The sequence below is a fragment of the Chrysochloris asiatica genome, unplaced genomic scaffold (genome assembly GCF_000296735.1).
Source record: "Chrysochloris asiatica unplaced genomic scaffold, ChrAsi1.0 scaffold00019, whole genome shotgun sequence".
Classification (NCBI taxonomy): domain Eukaryota; kingdom Metazoa; phylum Chordata; class Mammalia; order Afrosoricida; family Chrysochloridae; genus Chrysochloris; species Chrysochloris asiatica.
The window spans coordinates 30150283-30168472 of record NW_006408537.1 but is presented as its reverse complement, the minus strand read 5'-3'; the positions used below and the strand labels follow the sequence as shown (position 1 = coordinate 30168472).

Below are 18190 nucleotides of genomic sequence, written 5' to 3'. Positions count from 1 at the left end.
GTGTGATGGTTATGTGCCATGGAGTCACTTCCAACTCATAGCAACCCTATATAGGGTTTCTGAGACTGTAAATCTTTATCAGAGCAGCAAGCCTCATCTTTCACCCATGGAACAGCTGCCAGTTCAAACTGCTGACCCTAAGGTTAACAGCCCAACTTGTAACCACTAAGCTACCAGAGCTCCTTGAATGTACTATAGACTGCCAGAAAAATGAAATGATCTATCCTGGAAGAACTAATGCCAGAATGCTCCTTGGAAGCACATCTGAACAGGTATTATCTCATGTGCTTTGGACAAGGTATGAGAAAGGAATAGTTCTTGAAGAGGGAAATCATGCTTGGTAAAGTGAGGGATCAGAGAAAAAGAGGAAGGTTCTTAACACAAAGGAATGACACAATGGCTGCAATGATGAGTTCAAGGATCGCAATGACTGAGAGGATGGTGCAGGACCAAACAGTGTTTTTGTCCTGTTACACATGTTGTCAGTCACTATAAGTCCAAATTGACTAGACAGCACCTTATAACAACATATACATGAGTATACATGAGCTACAGATTCTGGTAGCATAGGAGATTACTGGTTGAGCTGCAAACTGCAAAGTCAACAGTTTGACTCTACCAGACGCTTCATGGGAGAAAGATGAGACTTTCTGCTCCCATAAAGACTTAACAACCTTAGAAACCCTATACAGGTTGCTATAAGTTGAACTAACTCCACGACACATAACCCACCACCAGGGCTCTGTCCTCTGAGAAAGATTAAAAGTAGTGATACACCAGTAGCAACAAGCACCCCTACAACCAGACCTTGCTTCTAAATATTTTTCTAAACAAATAGGCTGACAGGAAAACTGACTGATACTTACGCTCGGGCCGTGAAAACACAAGATGAGCCTAAATATCTTCTAGTGTCAGAATGCAAGGATATGCTTTAAAAAAAAAAAAAAAACCAATAAATATGGGTATGGACATATCAAAAGGCAGCAGAGCCAACCTGAAAATCTCTCAATAGCCAAACAATTCTAGTAAAAATAAATAAAAATAACATTGGATTGCTCTGGTTGTTAGTTGTTGTTGTTGTTAGTACTACTGAGTAAAGTAACTTTTGACTCACAGCAACCCTATGAAAGGTTTTCTTGGCTGTAATCTTTACAGAGAAGTATTGATGTGGCATTGTAGGATAAGCACTAGATCAAAAGGTCGGTTTGACTATTTGCCAGGAAGCCATCAAGGCAAGCAATCAAGTTCCTTCAGAACAAACCCTTCTCTAAGACTGAAACTCAAAGGGAACAACACATGGGCAGGCATGTAAGCTTGCTGTTGAGTGGAAGAGGGGGAAAGGCAACAATGAAGAAATGGACTGAGTTCAACCACGTTCTACAGACTTCTGTTGACCTGGAGATGAGAGAAAGAGGAAGGGCTGGTTGGTCCAAAATGTGGTGAGACCTGGGGACACCTGAGCCTATGGACAAGGACATAGCCACAGAGGGCTAGCGCTGAGAGTGAAGCATCCAGTTGATATGAAGTGAGAGGAGGTGCACAAACACCAAAGTCGCAAACAGTACCCATTTGATCTGCGCCAGACTGCATAGCAGTTTGAACTGCAAGGTTGGCAGTTCAAACTCACCAGCTTCTCCTCGGAAACCCTATACAGGGTCGCTATGGGTCGGAATCGACTCAACAGCACGTAACAACAACAGATGGCTTGATAATCAGAACTCAACTAGAGGAAGATAAAAAAAGAGAACAAAACAATTTTTGATAAAGGGAAGGAGGATAAATTGCTACAATTTGATGAACTTGACCTATACTCATGGAGGTAGTAAATCTAAATGCCAACAGAGAGGGAAGGAGTCTTCACATCACGTATCAATACTATCCCCTCTGTACACATAGGGATGGGCAACTTAGACATTGGCTATCTAAAATTAGGGTGCAATAAAGGCACGAAGTGACTAGCTTACAAGGTTTCAAGGGGGGGGCTTAGTTTAATAGTGTGTGGGGAAAAAAAGAGTCCTCACTGAATAGTTTTCATCTTGTCTAGATAGGTCTGGTTAAAAGATATGGGGGTAAGATTCTTATGATTCAATAGTGAATAACTGTTATTATGACTACTTGCAACTGTCACAAATGTAAAGGTCGACGTTTTGTAACAAAAGCGGGAGAGTAGTTACTCTTACAGTCTAGAAACAAAGGACCCTAGGATCATCAAGAAGGAATACTACAAGTGGAATGTGAGACCTTATCCAAAGAAGCAGCGATACCAGAGATGGAAGCAGAGATGGGGACATGAGAAAGGGACCAGCTGAGGACTCTAGATTCATGTGAAGAGAGGGACTGAAAGATGGCGACCAGGAAGAAGACTTGCAGAATGTGCACTTTGGTGGTGTAAATTATTATATATGCCTGAGTATTTAATAAATAAAGAAAGAAAGAAACAAACAAATAAATAAATAAATAAAAAGAGCTAAAGTGAATAGAGAGAAATATGATGGTACATGGAGGGGATTATAGTCATTGTAATAAAACACAGTGTAAACGGCTGATTTGAATACAAGGTTGAATACTGGCAGTTCAAACTCACCAGTCACTCCTCAGAAATCCTATCTATACAGGGTCACTATAAGGTACTTAGCAACTCAAGGCACTTATTAGCAACAACAATTTTTACAAAAGCAGATCTTTCTCCCATAGAGCCCACAGGATTAGTTCAAGCCATCAACCTTTCAAGTTGGTAGCCAAGTGCTTAACCACTGTGCCATCAGGTCTGTTTTGAACCATATCCATGAGCCCATACTTACATAAACACATCATTAAATAAATGAGAAAAAGGCACATATCTTTCTTATAGAAAATTCCAAATAATGTGTGTACATACTTTCTCTTCCACAAGAGATAAAGCTTAAATATCCTTCCTGCGTATGAGATGAACTTGGCAACACTTCCAAGCAGGTAACTTACTGTCAAAGAATAGAGTACAGAGGGAGAGAAAAAATAATAGTAAACAGAAAATCTGCTTTTGTCAGGTAATCAAGATTAACATTAATAATGACAAGTCTTATTCTTATGATAAGACAAAATGGCACTTCATATCTGTGGTTCTACTCCCAGAAGACTGTTAACGGCAGTCTAATCATGAAAAAGGAGTCCTGGTGTGGCGCTGTGGGTTAATGCGCCAGACAGCAAAGCCGTTTGAACTGCAATGTTAGCAGTTCAAGCTCACCAGCTGCTCGTTGGAAACCCTATACAGGGTCGCTATGGGTCAGAAATGACTTGACAGCACTTCACAACAATAACAATCATGAAAAAAAAAAAGAAGGAATCAAGATTCTCAACCAGATGGACTGTCACAGTAGTTGCAACAATGTAAACAATGGCACACGGCCAGGCAGTGTTTTGTTCTGTTGTACATCAGGTCTCTATGAGTTGGAACCAATTCAATGGCACCTAATTACAACAATCATGAGAAAACATGAGGTGATCCCAAATTGAAGAACATCTTGCAGTCTTTAAAACTGTCAAGGTTAAGAAAAACAAAGATCAAGCAACAGTCACAAATCAAAGGAAACTAAAGAAACATGACAACAAAATGCTATGTGGCATGGAGCCCTGGTGGCATAGTGAACTACATGTTGGGCTGCTAACCACAAAATCAGAAGTTCAAATCCATCAGCTGCTCAACTGGAAAAAGATGAGGCTTTCTGCTCCCATAAAGACTTATAGCCTCTGAAACACTATACAAGGTAGCTTTGAGTTGGAACAAATCAGCCAGACACAACTACCATCAGTAACCAGTTTATGTAATAGTGTTGTTAATTTTGATAAGCAAATACTGGTTGTATAAGGGGAACCTGAGTGAAAACTAATCATAATTTTTTCTATACTATGTTTACAACTTTTCTGGAAGTTTAAAGGAAATGAAGTAAAGGAGATGGCAGAGAAATTCAACGGGAAGCTCCAGAAGACAAGGTATCATAATAAAATATACAAAGACCTGGAGTTAGATATCAAAAGAGAACACAAGAAGCATTTCTCAAGCTGGAAAAATTGCAGAATAAATTCAAGCTTCATGCTGCAATATTGAAGGAGTTCTGAAATGACACTATAGGATAAAAGCTGGATTGCTACCTTCTAGGAGTTCTGATAGCATGGTGGTTACAAATCAGGCTGCTAACCTCAAGGTCAGCTGTTCCACAGGAGAAAGATGAGGATTTCTGCTCTCGTAAAGATTTACAGCCTCGGATACCCTACGCAGGGTCGCTGTGAGCTAGAACCAACTCCATGACACACCACCACCAGGGTCAGCAGTTCAAATCCAAGAGTCACTCCTCAGAAGTCGTATCTATTCAAGGTTGCTACGGGTCAGAATCAATTCAACAGCACAACTCAACAGCATAACTCAATAGCACATAAAAACAACAATGGGCAAAATACCGAACAATGCAGGAAGCATTAAAAGAAGTTAGGAGGAGATGTGTAACTAAAAGGGGGCAGGAGTTAATCTTCCTTTTCTGGAACAGAGGGCTATAGAACCATCAAGAAGGAAGAGCATGAGTGGAGTGTGAGATCCTAACCAGAAAAGCAGCAACAGCAGAGATGGTGGCAGATGTGATGGCATCGAAAGATAGAATAGCTGAGGACTCTAGGACCAAGGACTGAGAAAGGCTGTGTGTCTGCAGGGCGGGAGGCTAGCTTGCAAAGTGTGCCCTTTGTCTGTGTTGTTGTTAAGCTCTGTCTCATAGCGACCCTGTGTAGGGTTTCCAAGGAGCGGCTGGTAGGTTTGAACTGCCACCCTTGCAGTCCAGTGTATTATCCTGCAGTGCCACACCAGGACTCTTTTGTACATTTAAATAAATATTTATTTTCTCTTTTATATATGAGCATCAAAAAAGGAGGGGAGGGGACTATGGGTAAATACTATTTGTACATTTAAATGAATATATATTTTCTGTTTTGTATATGTACATCAAAAAAGGAGAGGGAAACAGAAGGAGACTACAACAACAAACTCAAGGGAGCCCAAAGATCAACTGAAGGACATAAACATATCTATGTCAAAGAAGGGGCAACAACAGAAGCCCAGGTGGTGGAGATGCCTGGTAAATTACAGGTTACAATGGAGTATCCTAAATGCAGAGAAAAGTTAGTAGGCTACAAGGTAACATCAAAGAAAGTTAACACTCCACAACATTATCATAAAAACTAATTCCCAAACAGAACAAGTGAACAGAGAGAAACTAGGAAGAAACCGACCAGAATCAACTCAAAAAAAGGGGAGGGAGAGGTAAATACTATGTGGAAGAGACTGTAATCATTGCAATGAAACAAAATATGATTTGTTGAATGTAAAACTAATTATCTGCTCTAAAAACTTTCACTCAGTTCACAATAAAAACTTGAAAAAAGAAAGAAAGATGGATAGCATTTGACACATAGTAAGTACTCAGCTCTGGTAGCATAATGGTTACATATTGGGCTGCAATGCAAGCCTCAAGGTCAGCAGTTCGAAACTACCAGCTGTTCCGCAGGAGAAAGATGCGGCTTTCTGCTCCCGTAAAGATTTACAGGCTCAGAAACCCTGTACAGGCTCATTATGAGCCAGAACCAACACCACGGCACATAACGCCGAAGTACTCAGCAGTACTTACTATGAAGTAACTACTCAAGTGTTGAAGAACAAAGATGTCAGCTTGAGGACTAAGGTATGTTGGACCCAAGCCACGGTATTTTCAATAATTTCATCTGCATGCGAAAGTTGAACAGTGAATAAGGAAGCTCATAGAAAACATATATGAGTTACAGTATTGGAGGAGAATATTGAAAGTGGGCTGCCAAAAGAACAAACATATCTGTGTTGGAAGAAGTGCAGCCACAGCGCTCCTTGGAGGCCAGGATGGCCAAACTTCATCTTTCATACTTCGGACATATTATCAGGAGGGACGGGTCACTGTTGAGGAATATCATGTCTGGTAAGGTGGAAGGTCAGAGAAAAACAGGAAGACCCCTAGAGCAAGATGGATTGGCAAAGGGGCAGCATCAATGGGCTCAAGTGTGTCAACAATTGTGAGATTAGCTCAGGAATGAGCAGTGTTTCGTTCTGCTGTGCATAGGGTCGCTATAAGTTGTTACCCATTTAATGGCACCTAACAACCACAAGCACTCAGCAAATGTAAGTGCAAACCAAGGCAAGATAAAATATAATCAACAATTATATCAAAAATGCCCCCACTAAATCTAGAGACTCACTGAAAACTATTAAAGTTTATTCTGCTAAATTTCAAATTCAAAGTAAATGCACTGCTGTTGTTAAGTGCTGTCAAGTCGGTTCCGACCCACAGCGATCCTGTACAAGGTTTCCAAGAAGTGGCTGGTAAGGTTGAATGAACTGCCGACCTTGTGGGTCAAACCGACTTTGCAGTCCAAAACATTAATCAACCCACAGCGCCACAGTAGTTGTTGTTATGTGCCGTAGAGTCGGTTCTGACTCATAGCAACCCTGTACAGGGTTTCCAAGGCTGCAAATCTTTACAGGAGCAGAAAGCCTCATCTTTCTCCCATGGAACAGCTAGCTGGTAGTTTCGAACTGCTGACCTTGAGGTTCGCAGCCCAATTTGTAACCACTACACTACCAGAGCTCCTTACAGAGCCACAATAGTAGAGTTAAAAAAAAGGAAAGAAAATGAAGAGGATATTTTCTGCTCCCCATAAAGATTTGCAGCCTTGAAACCCCTACACAGGATCATTGAGTTGGAATTGACTTTGTTAACACTAGGTTTAAGAAGGTCATAAGGAACTCTGGTTGTGCTGTAGGATAAGCACCAAACCTACTATCTGTTCCAATGGAAAAAGATGAGGCTTTCTGCTCCTCAGAAATTGACTAGTATTACTGACTAGAAGAGAAATAACCTAAAAGTCTGTATCCTTTTTAATGAAATGTCTGTTGTGAGACCCTGTAGCCAAGGGTTTTTTATAGATCGTAGAAGAATTGATGTGTTTGAGTTACGGTGTTGGAGAATACTGAAAGTGGGCTGCCAAAAGAACCAACAGATCTGTGTTGGAAGAAGTGTAGCATGCTCCTTGCAGACCAGGATGGCCAAACTTCTTCTCTCAGATTTCGGACATATTGTCAGGAGGGACCAGTCACTGGAGAGAAATATCATGTTTGGTAAGGTGGAAGGTCAGAGAAAAAGAGGAGGACCCTCAGCAATAGCCAAGGCAAATTAAAAATAATAAATAATAGCCAAGGCATTTTTTTTTTAAAAGTCTCTTGGCTTTGAGGAATAGGCAGCAGGAATTATATTAGGCAACCTCAACAGTGTGTGGAATTGGCTTCCTCTGTTGGACCTGTAAAGTCTACCTTTTGATCCTCATCCTATCCCAGATTTTTAAAGAAAAGAATTATCAACAATGTAAATAAAATTTAAGACTTTGGGGAAAAATAAAAAGATGTGAAGAATACAGAGAGTCACTATATCAAAAACAATTGGTCTACTTTCAACCATCTCAAAAGGTAGCATATGATCGAGAACGGATGGTACTCAAATCTAACCTGCACTGAAGGCACGGGTGAAAAACAAGTCTCTAAGAATCAATGAAACACCAACTGAAATATTTCAACAAGCAAATGCAACACTGCAACAACATTAATATCACACACACGTAAAATTTTGCTGAAGATAGTTCAAAAATAGTTGCAGCAGTATATTGACAAGGAGTTGCCAAAAATTCAAGCTGAATTCAGGAAAGGGCCTGTAACAAAGGTTATCAATGCTGACGTCAAGTGGTTCTTGGCTGAAAGCAGAGTTCAAGAAAGATGTTTACTTGTGTTTCAATGACTATGCAAAGTCATGTGGATCATAAAAAAATAATGGATAACTTTTGCAAAAACTTAACTGAGTTCATACTGAACCTGTATGTAGAACAAGAGGCAGTTATTCAAACAGAACAAGGGAACACTGCATGGTTTAAAATTAGGAAACATATGTGGCAGTGTTGTATCCTTTCATCATACTTATTCAATCTATATGCTGAGCAAATAATCAGAGAAATTGGACCATATGAGAAGAAACCGGTATCAGGATTAAAGGAAAGCTCATTAACAACCGGTGATATACAAATGATACAAACTTGCTGGCTGAAAGTGAAGAGTACTTAAAGCACTAGCTGATGAAGATCAAAGAACACAGCCTGCCTTCCATATGAATTACAGCTCAGTATAAAGAAAACAAAAATTCTCACAATTGGACCAATAAACAGCCTCATGAAAACAGAGAAAAGACTGAACACATCAGAGATTTCATTTTACTTGGACCTACAATCAATGCTCATGGAAGCAGCAGTCAAGAAATAAAATGATGTACTACTACATTGGGCAAATCTGCTGCAAAGGACCTATGTAAGTTTTAGAAAGCAGAGATGTCACTTTGAAGACTAATGTGGAACGTATCCAAGTCATGGTATTTTTAGCCACCTCATATGTGTGTGAAAATTGGATGGTGAATAAAGACCAAAGAATTGATGCATTTGAATTATGGTGTTGGTAAACAGCACTGAAAAGCAGTCAGATTATTCCTTGTAAGTGAGGATGGCAAGACTTCGTTTCATGTACTTTGGGCATGGTATCAAGAGGGATCAGTCCCTGCAGAAGGATACCATGCTTGACAAAGTAGATGGTCAGGAAAACTGACAAGGGAATGGATTAACAAAATGGCCGTAACAACAGACTTAAACATAACAATTGTGAAAATGGTGCAGGACAGGGCAGTGTTTGGTTCCACTATATGTAGGGTTGCTGTGAGTTGGAACTCCCTAGATGGCTCCTAACAGCAACATTATTAGCCTTCTCACAAAAATGGCAGCTTTAAATAAAAACCAAAGAGACTGCATAGACCTCAAAACATAAAATATTTACTATCTAGGTCTTTACAGAAAAAGTCTGTGTGCGCTTGTCCTAGAGAAATACACACTACAAATACACTCTTAGTAGCAATATGCGACGTGCTAAAAATGCTTAAAGTAGCAATGCATATAATAGTGAAAATCTGGATACAATTTAAATTTTCCTAAATGCGAACGTACAAACTGTAGTCCATATAAATATAATGGAATACTAAATGAAAATGAAAATGAAAGCAGTTATTGTTCCCAACATTGCTGAGTATCTCAATGCTACAAGATTTTTAAAACGCAACTTATTACATATTTGTAAATTATTCTAAAACATGCAGAAGCAGTAACATACTCATATAGTATACCATGCATATATATTGCTCAAAGAATAAAGTTGGTGTTTAATTCTGAAAACAAGGTATAAAAATGTAAAAAAGGGAAATTTTCACCCCAGCTTCAACTATATTGGTAATATTTTCTTATTTAGGCTACTAAGCAGAACACAAGTATTTACTATATTATTTTTATATTTCATATATGTATGAAATACTCCATATTTTTTAAATTATCACTGATAAAATTTTTATAACCATGAAAGAATTGGGTAATTATTTATTTAATTTATTTTTTTAAGGACTGAAAGGAAAGTTGGCTCCTGCAAGTTACACATACAAAAGTAGCAACAACACATGTAGAGTTAAATGAAAAATCCAGGAAACCTTCCAATGAAACAATTTTAGCTGTTACTAACTGGACTTGCTAATCACAAAGTTGGAGATTCAAATCCAACAGCCTCTCCTTGGAAACCCCAAACAGGGTCGCTCTGAGTTGAAACTAACTCAACAGCGTGTAACAACAGTAAGATTACAACCCCAGTCTTTCTCAAGAACCTATCAAGATTCTCCAAAAGTGGTCCTGAGTACCAAGTCAACATGTAAGACTGAATGAATATCCTACTTGAGGAGGCCATGCAAAAAGGCCTTGAATTGAATCTTTACAGAGAGGAAATTGGGTCCAACTTTTCTGTACTTGTCAAGAGTAAGACATCTGAATTAAGTCTTCTTGGAAATGCCAGGCCAGACAAACCACCACTAAAAATCCCCAAGAGCAGCGTAGTGGTTATGAATCCGCCTGCTAACCTCAAGGTCTGCAGTATGAAACTACCAGTCGTTCCACGGGAGAAAGATGAGGCTTTCTGCTCCCGTAAAGATTTACAACCTTGGAAACCCTATACAGGGTCGCTATGAGTCGGCACCGACTGCACGGTACTCAATAACCACCACATAAATCAGAAAAATACTCAGCTGAGCCTTGCTTGAACTTCTGTGATCCATTAATGCAAAAGACAGACCAATACTACATCCAATTTTATACCTCAAGATAAAGTTATCAAATATACGTGTATAAGTAATTTAAAAAAAACTGTATTTGTGAACTACCAATACCATACTATTCTTTGCCTCATGACCCAGTTATTATTCAATCTTCTCCAGGCTTATTCACTGCTTCATTACATTAAATGGTGGAGCTCTGGTGGTAAAATTGGATTAAGTGTTCGCCTACAAACAGAAAAATTGATGGTTCGAACCCACCAACCACTCAAAGGAAGAAATATGAGATAGTCTACTTCCATAAAGATTTACAGCTTAGGAAACCCTATGAAGCAGTGTTCTATTCTGTCTTACATGGTTGCTATGAGTCGGAATCAACATTAGGGTAGTGACTTTCTATGGGCCTTTCAGCAAGATGGTGGTATATAGTCAGTTCGGTCCAAATCCAATAGTCAGGTAGCAATTTGGTACTGTTGGTCTTGCTGCAAGCTCCTTGGCCTTCTATGGAACAAATACATCAAACTTCGATTGAGAACAGTATAGTTGGCACTACCTTTACACAAGGACGCATGATCTCTAAATACAGTTAAGTCAAGATGAAGCTTATGAACTTACAAAGCTAGAAAATGAACAATTCAGAGATGAATTCTAGAAAACAAATAGTTCCAGATGTTCCTTCTGTTCCAAGGAGAGAACGATAGGGTCATCAAGGTGGCAGGCAAAGACATGGTATTCAGTAAGCAGACCAGCAAAATTTGAGAAACACTTTAACTCTGGAGGTTCTAGCATGCAATTCAAAAGGGCGTTTCACAATAAAGTAAGAGATAAACTTGAGAAACATATGAACTCCGTACATGGTGAAGACAAAGGAGTCTCAAAAGTTGACTCCTAGAGGAGGTCCCTAGGACTATCAATGGAGAAGAGAGGAGAGCAGGACCCTACCCAGAGAAGCAGTGATGCCTGAGATGGAGGCAGAGACAATGATGTGGACAGATGGAGCAGCTGGGGACTTTAGATCCAGAGAGGGAGAGGGGTTGCAGGGTTTACCCTTTGGTTGGTTGATGATGCATGGAGGGGACTGTAACCATGGCAATGAAACGATATACGATAGAATGAATGTAAAACTAATGTTCTCCCATGTAAACTATCACATAATTCACAATAAAACATTAAAAAAAAAGTTGATTCCTAAACTTGGAAAGGAAATGTGGATGAAGCATATTCTCAGATCTAACTGCAATTTTGACAAAATGAAATCATTCTTCAATATTTTCTGTGGTGATAATAAAGAATGCAGACAAACCTGGGCTGAAGAACCACATTTTCAGGATTAGTGACAGATTCATACGCTGGAGGTTGTGGGGACTGAAAGTCTGCAGATTGTTAGTATGGAAAAGACAATTGTTGTTGTTGTTGTTATGTGCCATGGAAGTCAGTTCCAACTCATAGCAACCCTGTACAGGGTTTCCAAGGCTGTGAATCTTTATAGAAGCAGAATGCCTCATCTTTCTCCCATGGAACTGATGGTAGTTTTGAACTGCTCACCGTGAGATTAACAGCCCAATTCATAACCACTACGCTACCAGAGCTCCTTGAAAAGACAACTGTTGATGTTAAGTGCCGTCGAGTTGGTTCCGACCCATAGAGACCCTGAACAGGGTTTCCGAGGCTGTAAATCTTTACGGGAGCAGAAAGCCTCATCTTTCTCCTGCGAGCCTGCTGACCTTGTGGTTCGCAGCCTGATTTGTAACCACTACACTACCAGAGCTCCTTGAAAAGAAAATTAGGTTACTAAAAAATCTACAAACAGGTCTTGCAAACTAGGGGAATTTCTAATGTGTCGCTGTCCCCAAAAATGGTATGTCATTGCAAAAAACTGAATTAACTATATAACTGATCACCAACACCTTTTCTTTTTTCCCTTCCCTGTTCTAGTTCAAAGATTTAATGCAGCTAATTTGGGTAGAAGAAAGATCCATTTCAAAAGTAAGCATCAAATATATTTGAAATAGAAAAAGAGAAACACATAGCTACTACAGTTTCACATGGCCTTACGGTAATTATTATTAACTTGAAGAAGGGCAGGATGCCTAGGACTGTGTCAATTATAGCTCTGAGAACCCCACATCCTCAGGAAAAAAGAGGTCCTGATTTTGGCAGTGAGTACAAAAATTTCTGAGGTATACAATAAAATCCCTGTTTTTGTTCTTAATTATCATTAAGTCAATTTTCACTCAATCACAGAGAGCCCATGTGACAGAGTGGAGCTTCCCCTGGGGTTTCCTAGACTCAACTCCACTCCTCAGAAACCCTATATGAGGTCACTTTTAGTCAGAACCAACTCAATGGCACTTAACAACAAGTTTGTTTGGGTTTTTTTAAGAGATCTTTCATTTATCTTAAAAGGTTCCTCTACCACATTTTTTTTTTTTAATATAATGCTTTATTTTGAGTTATGTGATAGTTTCCATGGGAGAACATTAGCTTCACCTTGATCCCATCGTTTATCATTTCCTTGCCATGGTTACAATCCCCTCCTCCATGCATCATCCACAAACCACAGGGTATACCCCGCAAGCCTGCCCCCGGTTCTCAGCACACAGGCCCTCTCCCTCTCTGAGTCCAAAGTCCCCAGTTGCTCCATATCTCCACATAGTCATCTCTGCCTCCATCTCTGGCATCACCGATTCCCTGGGTAGGGTTCCCTTCTCCATTCTTCTCCCTTGATGATCCCAGGGATCGTTGCCCCTAGACTGCAAAGTTAATCCCTCCCCTCCCTTTGCTACAAAACGTCTACCTTTACATTTCCAGCCCTCACAATCAGTCCTGATAACAATTATTCACCATTGTATCGCAAGAGACCTACCCACATCTCCTTTCCTCAGACCTGCCTAGACAGATTTGATACTACTCAATGGAGATTCTACCTTGCTCCACACCCTCTGGATATAGCTTCCCTCTTGAAAGCTTGTAAGCCAGTCACTTCTTGCCTCTGCAACCCTCCCATTCTGGGTAGCCAATGTCCAAGTTGCCCATTCCTGTCCTCTCCTTGTGTGGAGGGGGTGGGAGTGATCCTCGCTGTGAAGATTTGTTCCTTCTTTTGAGCTACTGCTTCCATAGGTGTAGGTCAAGTTCATCGAATTTTATCAGATTACTCTTTTTCGCCTCCTCTGAAGAAACAAGTTGAGCTGGTTGAGCTCTGATCATCCAGCCATTGAAGCCAGGTCAAGTGAGTATTATCTGCAAGTGTGGGTGTACTTATGCATGTGCCCCTCCTCTTCTTATCAGCTGGACACTTCACTCCCCACTCTAGTCCTCTGTGGCTATGTCACTAACTCTGAGCCCAAGAGTCCCCAGGTCTTGCCACACTGCTGGCCAGCCAGGTCTCCAGCCGGGTTCACAGGAGTCTATTGAACGTTGTAGGGCTTAGCTTGTAACTTCATTGCTGCTTTTCCCTCACTTCCCCTTATCAGTGATGAACATGGTCACCAATCAGAGCAGGTATTCCCATCGGGTCCCAGCCTTCACAGGAGGTTTGTACTGAGGGGACCCGACCACTTGCCTTGATGTCTCCTGGGCTAGTCACTTATTTGTTCTTGTAGTAATCAGTCAGTCTGCCTATATTGTTTTGTATTTTTCCTGTCAGTCTTTCTTTCAAGAAGTATCTTCTGTTCTTCTGGCTGTTCCAGGCTGGTCTGCTTGTCCTTTCAAGTGGAAATTTCCCCTAAGAAAATTCTGGATGTTGTTCAGGAATCCACCTATGGTCTTGTGTAATACAGAGACTCTGCAGGAAGCCTCCTTTACTGGACACGTTGTAGTCCCATTTTAGGTATTCCAATCAGTTATAGACAGAAGACAGACTTTCAAGCTTTCTACAGTGATATTTTTGGCTATTCCTTTCTCTCCCCCTCCAGTGTCTATTTTATAGTGGTATGCCAGGGAAACCAAGATTCAAAAGACAGCCAAGCATCTTAACATTGTTTCCTCCATTTTACCCATTGCAACCATGTCTCAAGCTCTGTATCCCAGAGCCATGTTGTTCCAAGGTTGAGCATATATCATTATTTACCTCTGTCCTACTTCAGCTTCATATTCATCCTATTATATTACATGTCACTGCAATGACTATAATCCCCTCCATGCATCATCAAATAACCAAAGGATACACCCCACAGGCCAGAGCCCCCTGGCTGTCAGCAAACAGTTCCTCTCCCTCTCTGAGTCCCGTGTCCCCAGCCACTCCATCTGTCCACGCCAACATCTGTCTCCATGCCTGGCTTCACTGTCTCTCTGGGTAAGGTCACACTTTCCACTCTTCTTGCTTGATGGTCTCAGGGGCCTCCGCTCCTAGGTTGCAAGATCAATCAATCTCCTCCTTTTTAATAACAAGTTTTTACATAAGCAGATCTCTAGGCCTTTGTCTTAAAGTCACTGGGTGGATCTGAATCATCAATCTTTCTATTAGCACCCAACAGATTTAACTTATACGTCACCAGTGCTTATTACAAAACCGACAAGGTACCCAAAAAACTGGGGCCGAAAACAAGTCTGTTTCTAGTTTCAAATGGATACATTACAGATTATTTACCTTCTAATGCACTGGACTGCAACGCTGGTTTGAACCACAAGGTCAGTGGTTCAAGCTCACCAGCTTGCTCCTCAGAAACCCTATATAGAGTCCCTATGGGTCAGAACTGACTCAAGGGCACTAACAACAACAGTCTGTTGAAATCCTTGAATGGCACTGCAGGATAATGCACAGGACCGCAAGGGCAGTGGCTCAAACCCACCAGCCACTCCTTGGAAACCCTATATAGGTTTCCTATGATTCTGAACCACATCAATGGCACTTAACAATATAGTCTGTTAGTGGAGTGGAACAAGATGGACTAGCACAGTTACAGAAGCAATGGGATGGGCTCAAGTGTAACAATGGTGAGGATGGCACAAGACCAGGCAGTGTTTTTGCTCTGCTGCAGACCTTGCAGACCCGGTCAGGAGTTCAAGGCCCTGTGGGCCCGAGTGTTGCAGACCATACAGGCTTCAGGCTCTGAGGAACAGACTCTAGCCACCTAGCAGTTATAGCAAAATGTTTTTCAACTTCGTGTTCAGTTAATTGCTTACATGAAGCCCTGATGTCCAGATAAATGTGATATTTTCCTAAAAGCCAAGACTGCAAATTTCAAAAAAGGCACAGTCTTCCCTCAGAGAATTCATTCAAAGTAAATTGGGTGGTCCCCGTCTCTGTTCTTAGAACAATAGGAATGCCCTCCCTAAAGTGTTTCCAGGTGCAGCCTATTCACCCAGGCGCCTCTTTTCTTGAAGGACCTGGGCTGAGCAGCCAACACAATGGGAATCCTCCCAATCCTCTTTTTCCTCCCCCCATTTGAGGCTAGGTGCTAAAAGGTATGTTAATTAAGCCCGAGAAACCAAGTTGCGGTTGTGAGATTTACAACCTACAAAGTACTATGTAAATCTTCCAGAATGTCTGGAAAATTACGTATGTTAGCTGTAACTTGTCTTAGTCCCGCCCAGCTTTGTGTATAGTTCCTCCCCTAAATAAAACAGAGGCGGTGCAGTACGACTGGCAAGGCATGCGTTACAGCATGCAGGGGGCTCAGTCCAGCCTTGCAACCATACTGCCTGTTTAGCCAAGATGTTTACTATGCAGGATATTACGGCCTTCATGGTTGAGATGTTTGCAATGCAGGACCTGCCTGATGCCAGTCGCGCATCCACTCTGGTTTCGGGGTGTCTCTTTGTCTCTCTCTTTGCGTTTTTGTGTTTCTCTATACCTTTATCGCCGCCAGATATCTCCACCTCGTGAACCAAACAACCGTGTGGAGGCCAGTCCCCAGCACTGCTCTGTTGCACACAGGGTTGCTATGTTTTACAATAGTTGTTGTCACTGTTTTAATTTGCAAAAGTGTGGTGCTGTGGGTTAATGTGCTAAACTGCAATGTCAGTTTGAATTACAAGGTCGGCAGTTCAAGCTCACCAGCTGCTCTTCAAAACCCTATACAGGATTGTCACGGGTCAGAATCGACTCAATAGCACTTAATTGCACAACAGCAATCATGATCTGTAGTTCACAACGTCAATCTAGGATCATTCCAAGTAATGTGATTTAAGTGTGCAATTTAAGGATGTTGCAATTGTTACCACTAAACAATCTGTCTTTGAGTTTGTGGATTAAAATACTGCATTTTATGTAAAAATTGTGTCAGTATTTAATTTTGTGACATTTTCTAAGAATAAGAGTTTAAGCTCCACTGTCATTCCCAATTCACAGGGAATGAAAATGAAAACAATTACAACAATGCCAGCATTACTTAGACATCACAGAAAGAAAAAAAGGGACAGAATGAAAAGTTTCTAACATTCTTCCCTTTCTGTTATGTTTGATCAATTTCAGAAATTTCTAAATCAGTTCCTAATCAAAGAAAAGTCAAATCAATGACTACTTACATTGTTATTCCACCAAAACAAATTACAAACTGTGTTGCCTACTTTGTTCTCTTTCATTCTCTAGACGATCCAGAATTTAAAATATTTTGAATCCCATACATAAGAACAATAATTTCCAAAGTAAATAAACACTGTATCTGTGTCTTGACTGATTGGAAATACCAGGCCATGATATTTTCAATCACCTCATATGTACGTGAAAGTTGGACAATAAATAAGGGACTGTAGAAGAATCGATGCATCTGAATTATAGTGTTGGCAAAGAATATTGAAAGTATCATGGACTACTAGAACAAACAAATCTGTCTTGGAATAAATACAGCCAGTCACCTAAAGAGTAAAAGGAGAACACACTGACCAGGTAAATATTTTTGGCAATGACATATCAGATAACAGACTACTCTTTAAAGTTAAGAGAACACTTCAATACCTCAACAAGACAGATAATCCAATTGAAAAATGGGTAATGGACATGAACAGATACTTCACCAAAGATGACACTCAGGGGGCCAATAAACATGTGAGGATATGCTAGAAATCATTAGACATTGTTGTTAAGTGCTGTTGAGTCAGTTCCAACTCACAGCAATCCTGCATAGGCTTTGAGTCTGTAACTTTGTAGAATCAGTAAGCCTGATCTTTCTCTGAGGAGTGTCTGATGGACTAGAACTGAAGACCTTGGGGTTCAGAGAGAGATGCAAATCAAAACGAGGTCTCTTACCCCAGCATTAATAGCAAACTTCAAAAAAAACAAAAAGCAAATGCCGGCAAGGGTATGGAGAGACTAGGACCCTCTTATGCTGGTAAGACTGTAAAATGGCTCAACCACTGTGGAAAACACCATATGACCCAGCAATCCCTCTACTTGATACATAAGCTCAAGAAATATGAGCTTGAGCACTAATAGATATATGCACACCCATGTTCACTGCAACACTATATTCACAATAGCAAAAAGATGGAGACAGCCTAAGGGCTCTCATCAAGATAAGAATGGTTAAATAAACTTTGGTACATACAATGGAACACTACACAATGTTGAAAAACAACAATGAATCTATGACATGCCTCATAATATGAATGAACCAGGAAAACATTATGTTGAGTGAAATTAGTCAATCACAGAAGGTCAAACACTGTACAAGACCACTGGTGTTAAATATTAGAAAAAAGTTGAACCTGGCCTGCATACCTCCAAGCTTCTTGTGTGAGAGGTAAACAAGCTTCTGTTGGTTTCGGCTAGTGTTTTCTGTAAAAGCCAGTAAATTGAATCCTAATTGCTTCTCATACTGCTCTCCCAACATTCTTGACCCATTGATAGTGTCTATACTCGGTCCTTCTGGGTGATAAGTTTGGTACATTAATTTGAAATGCAGAAACAATGAATTGATTCTGTGATGGAAATAAAAAAAGGTTTTCATACTAAAAGAAACATTCTCTGATCAGGATATTGTTGTTGTTGTTATGTGCCGTGGAGTCGGTTCCGACTCATAGTGACCCTC

General features: G+C 40.5%; 1 protein-coding gene across 1 annotated transcript in view; it reads right to left on the bottom strand.

Moving 5' to 3' along the window:
- SENP6 (SUMO1/sentrin specific peptidase 6) overlaps positions 1–18190 on the bottom strand; it is a 167466-nt gene that overhangs the window by 139121 nt on the left and 10155 nt on the right. Inside the window, exon 2 of the mRNA XM_006835793.1 lies at positions 17881–18080. Coding sequence (XP_006835856.1) covers positions 17881–18080 — 200 coding nt within the window. The remainder of the gene's footprint in view (positions 1–17880; positions 18081–18190) is intronic.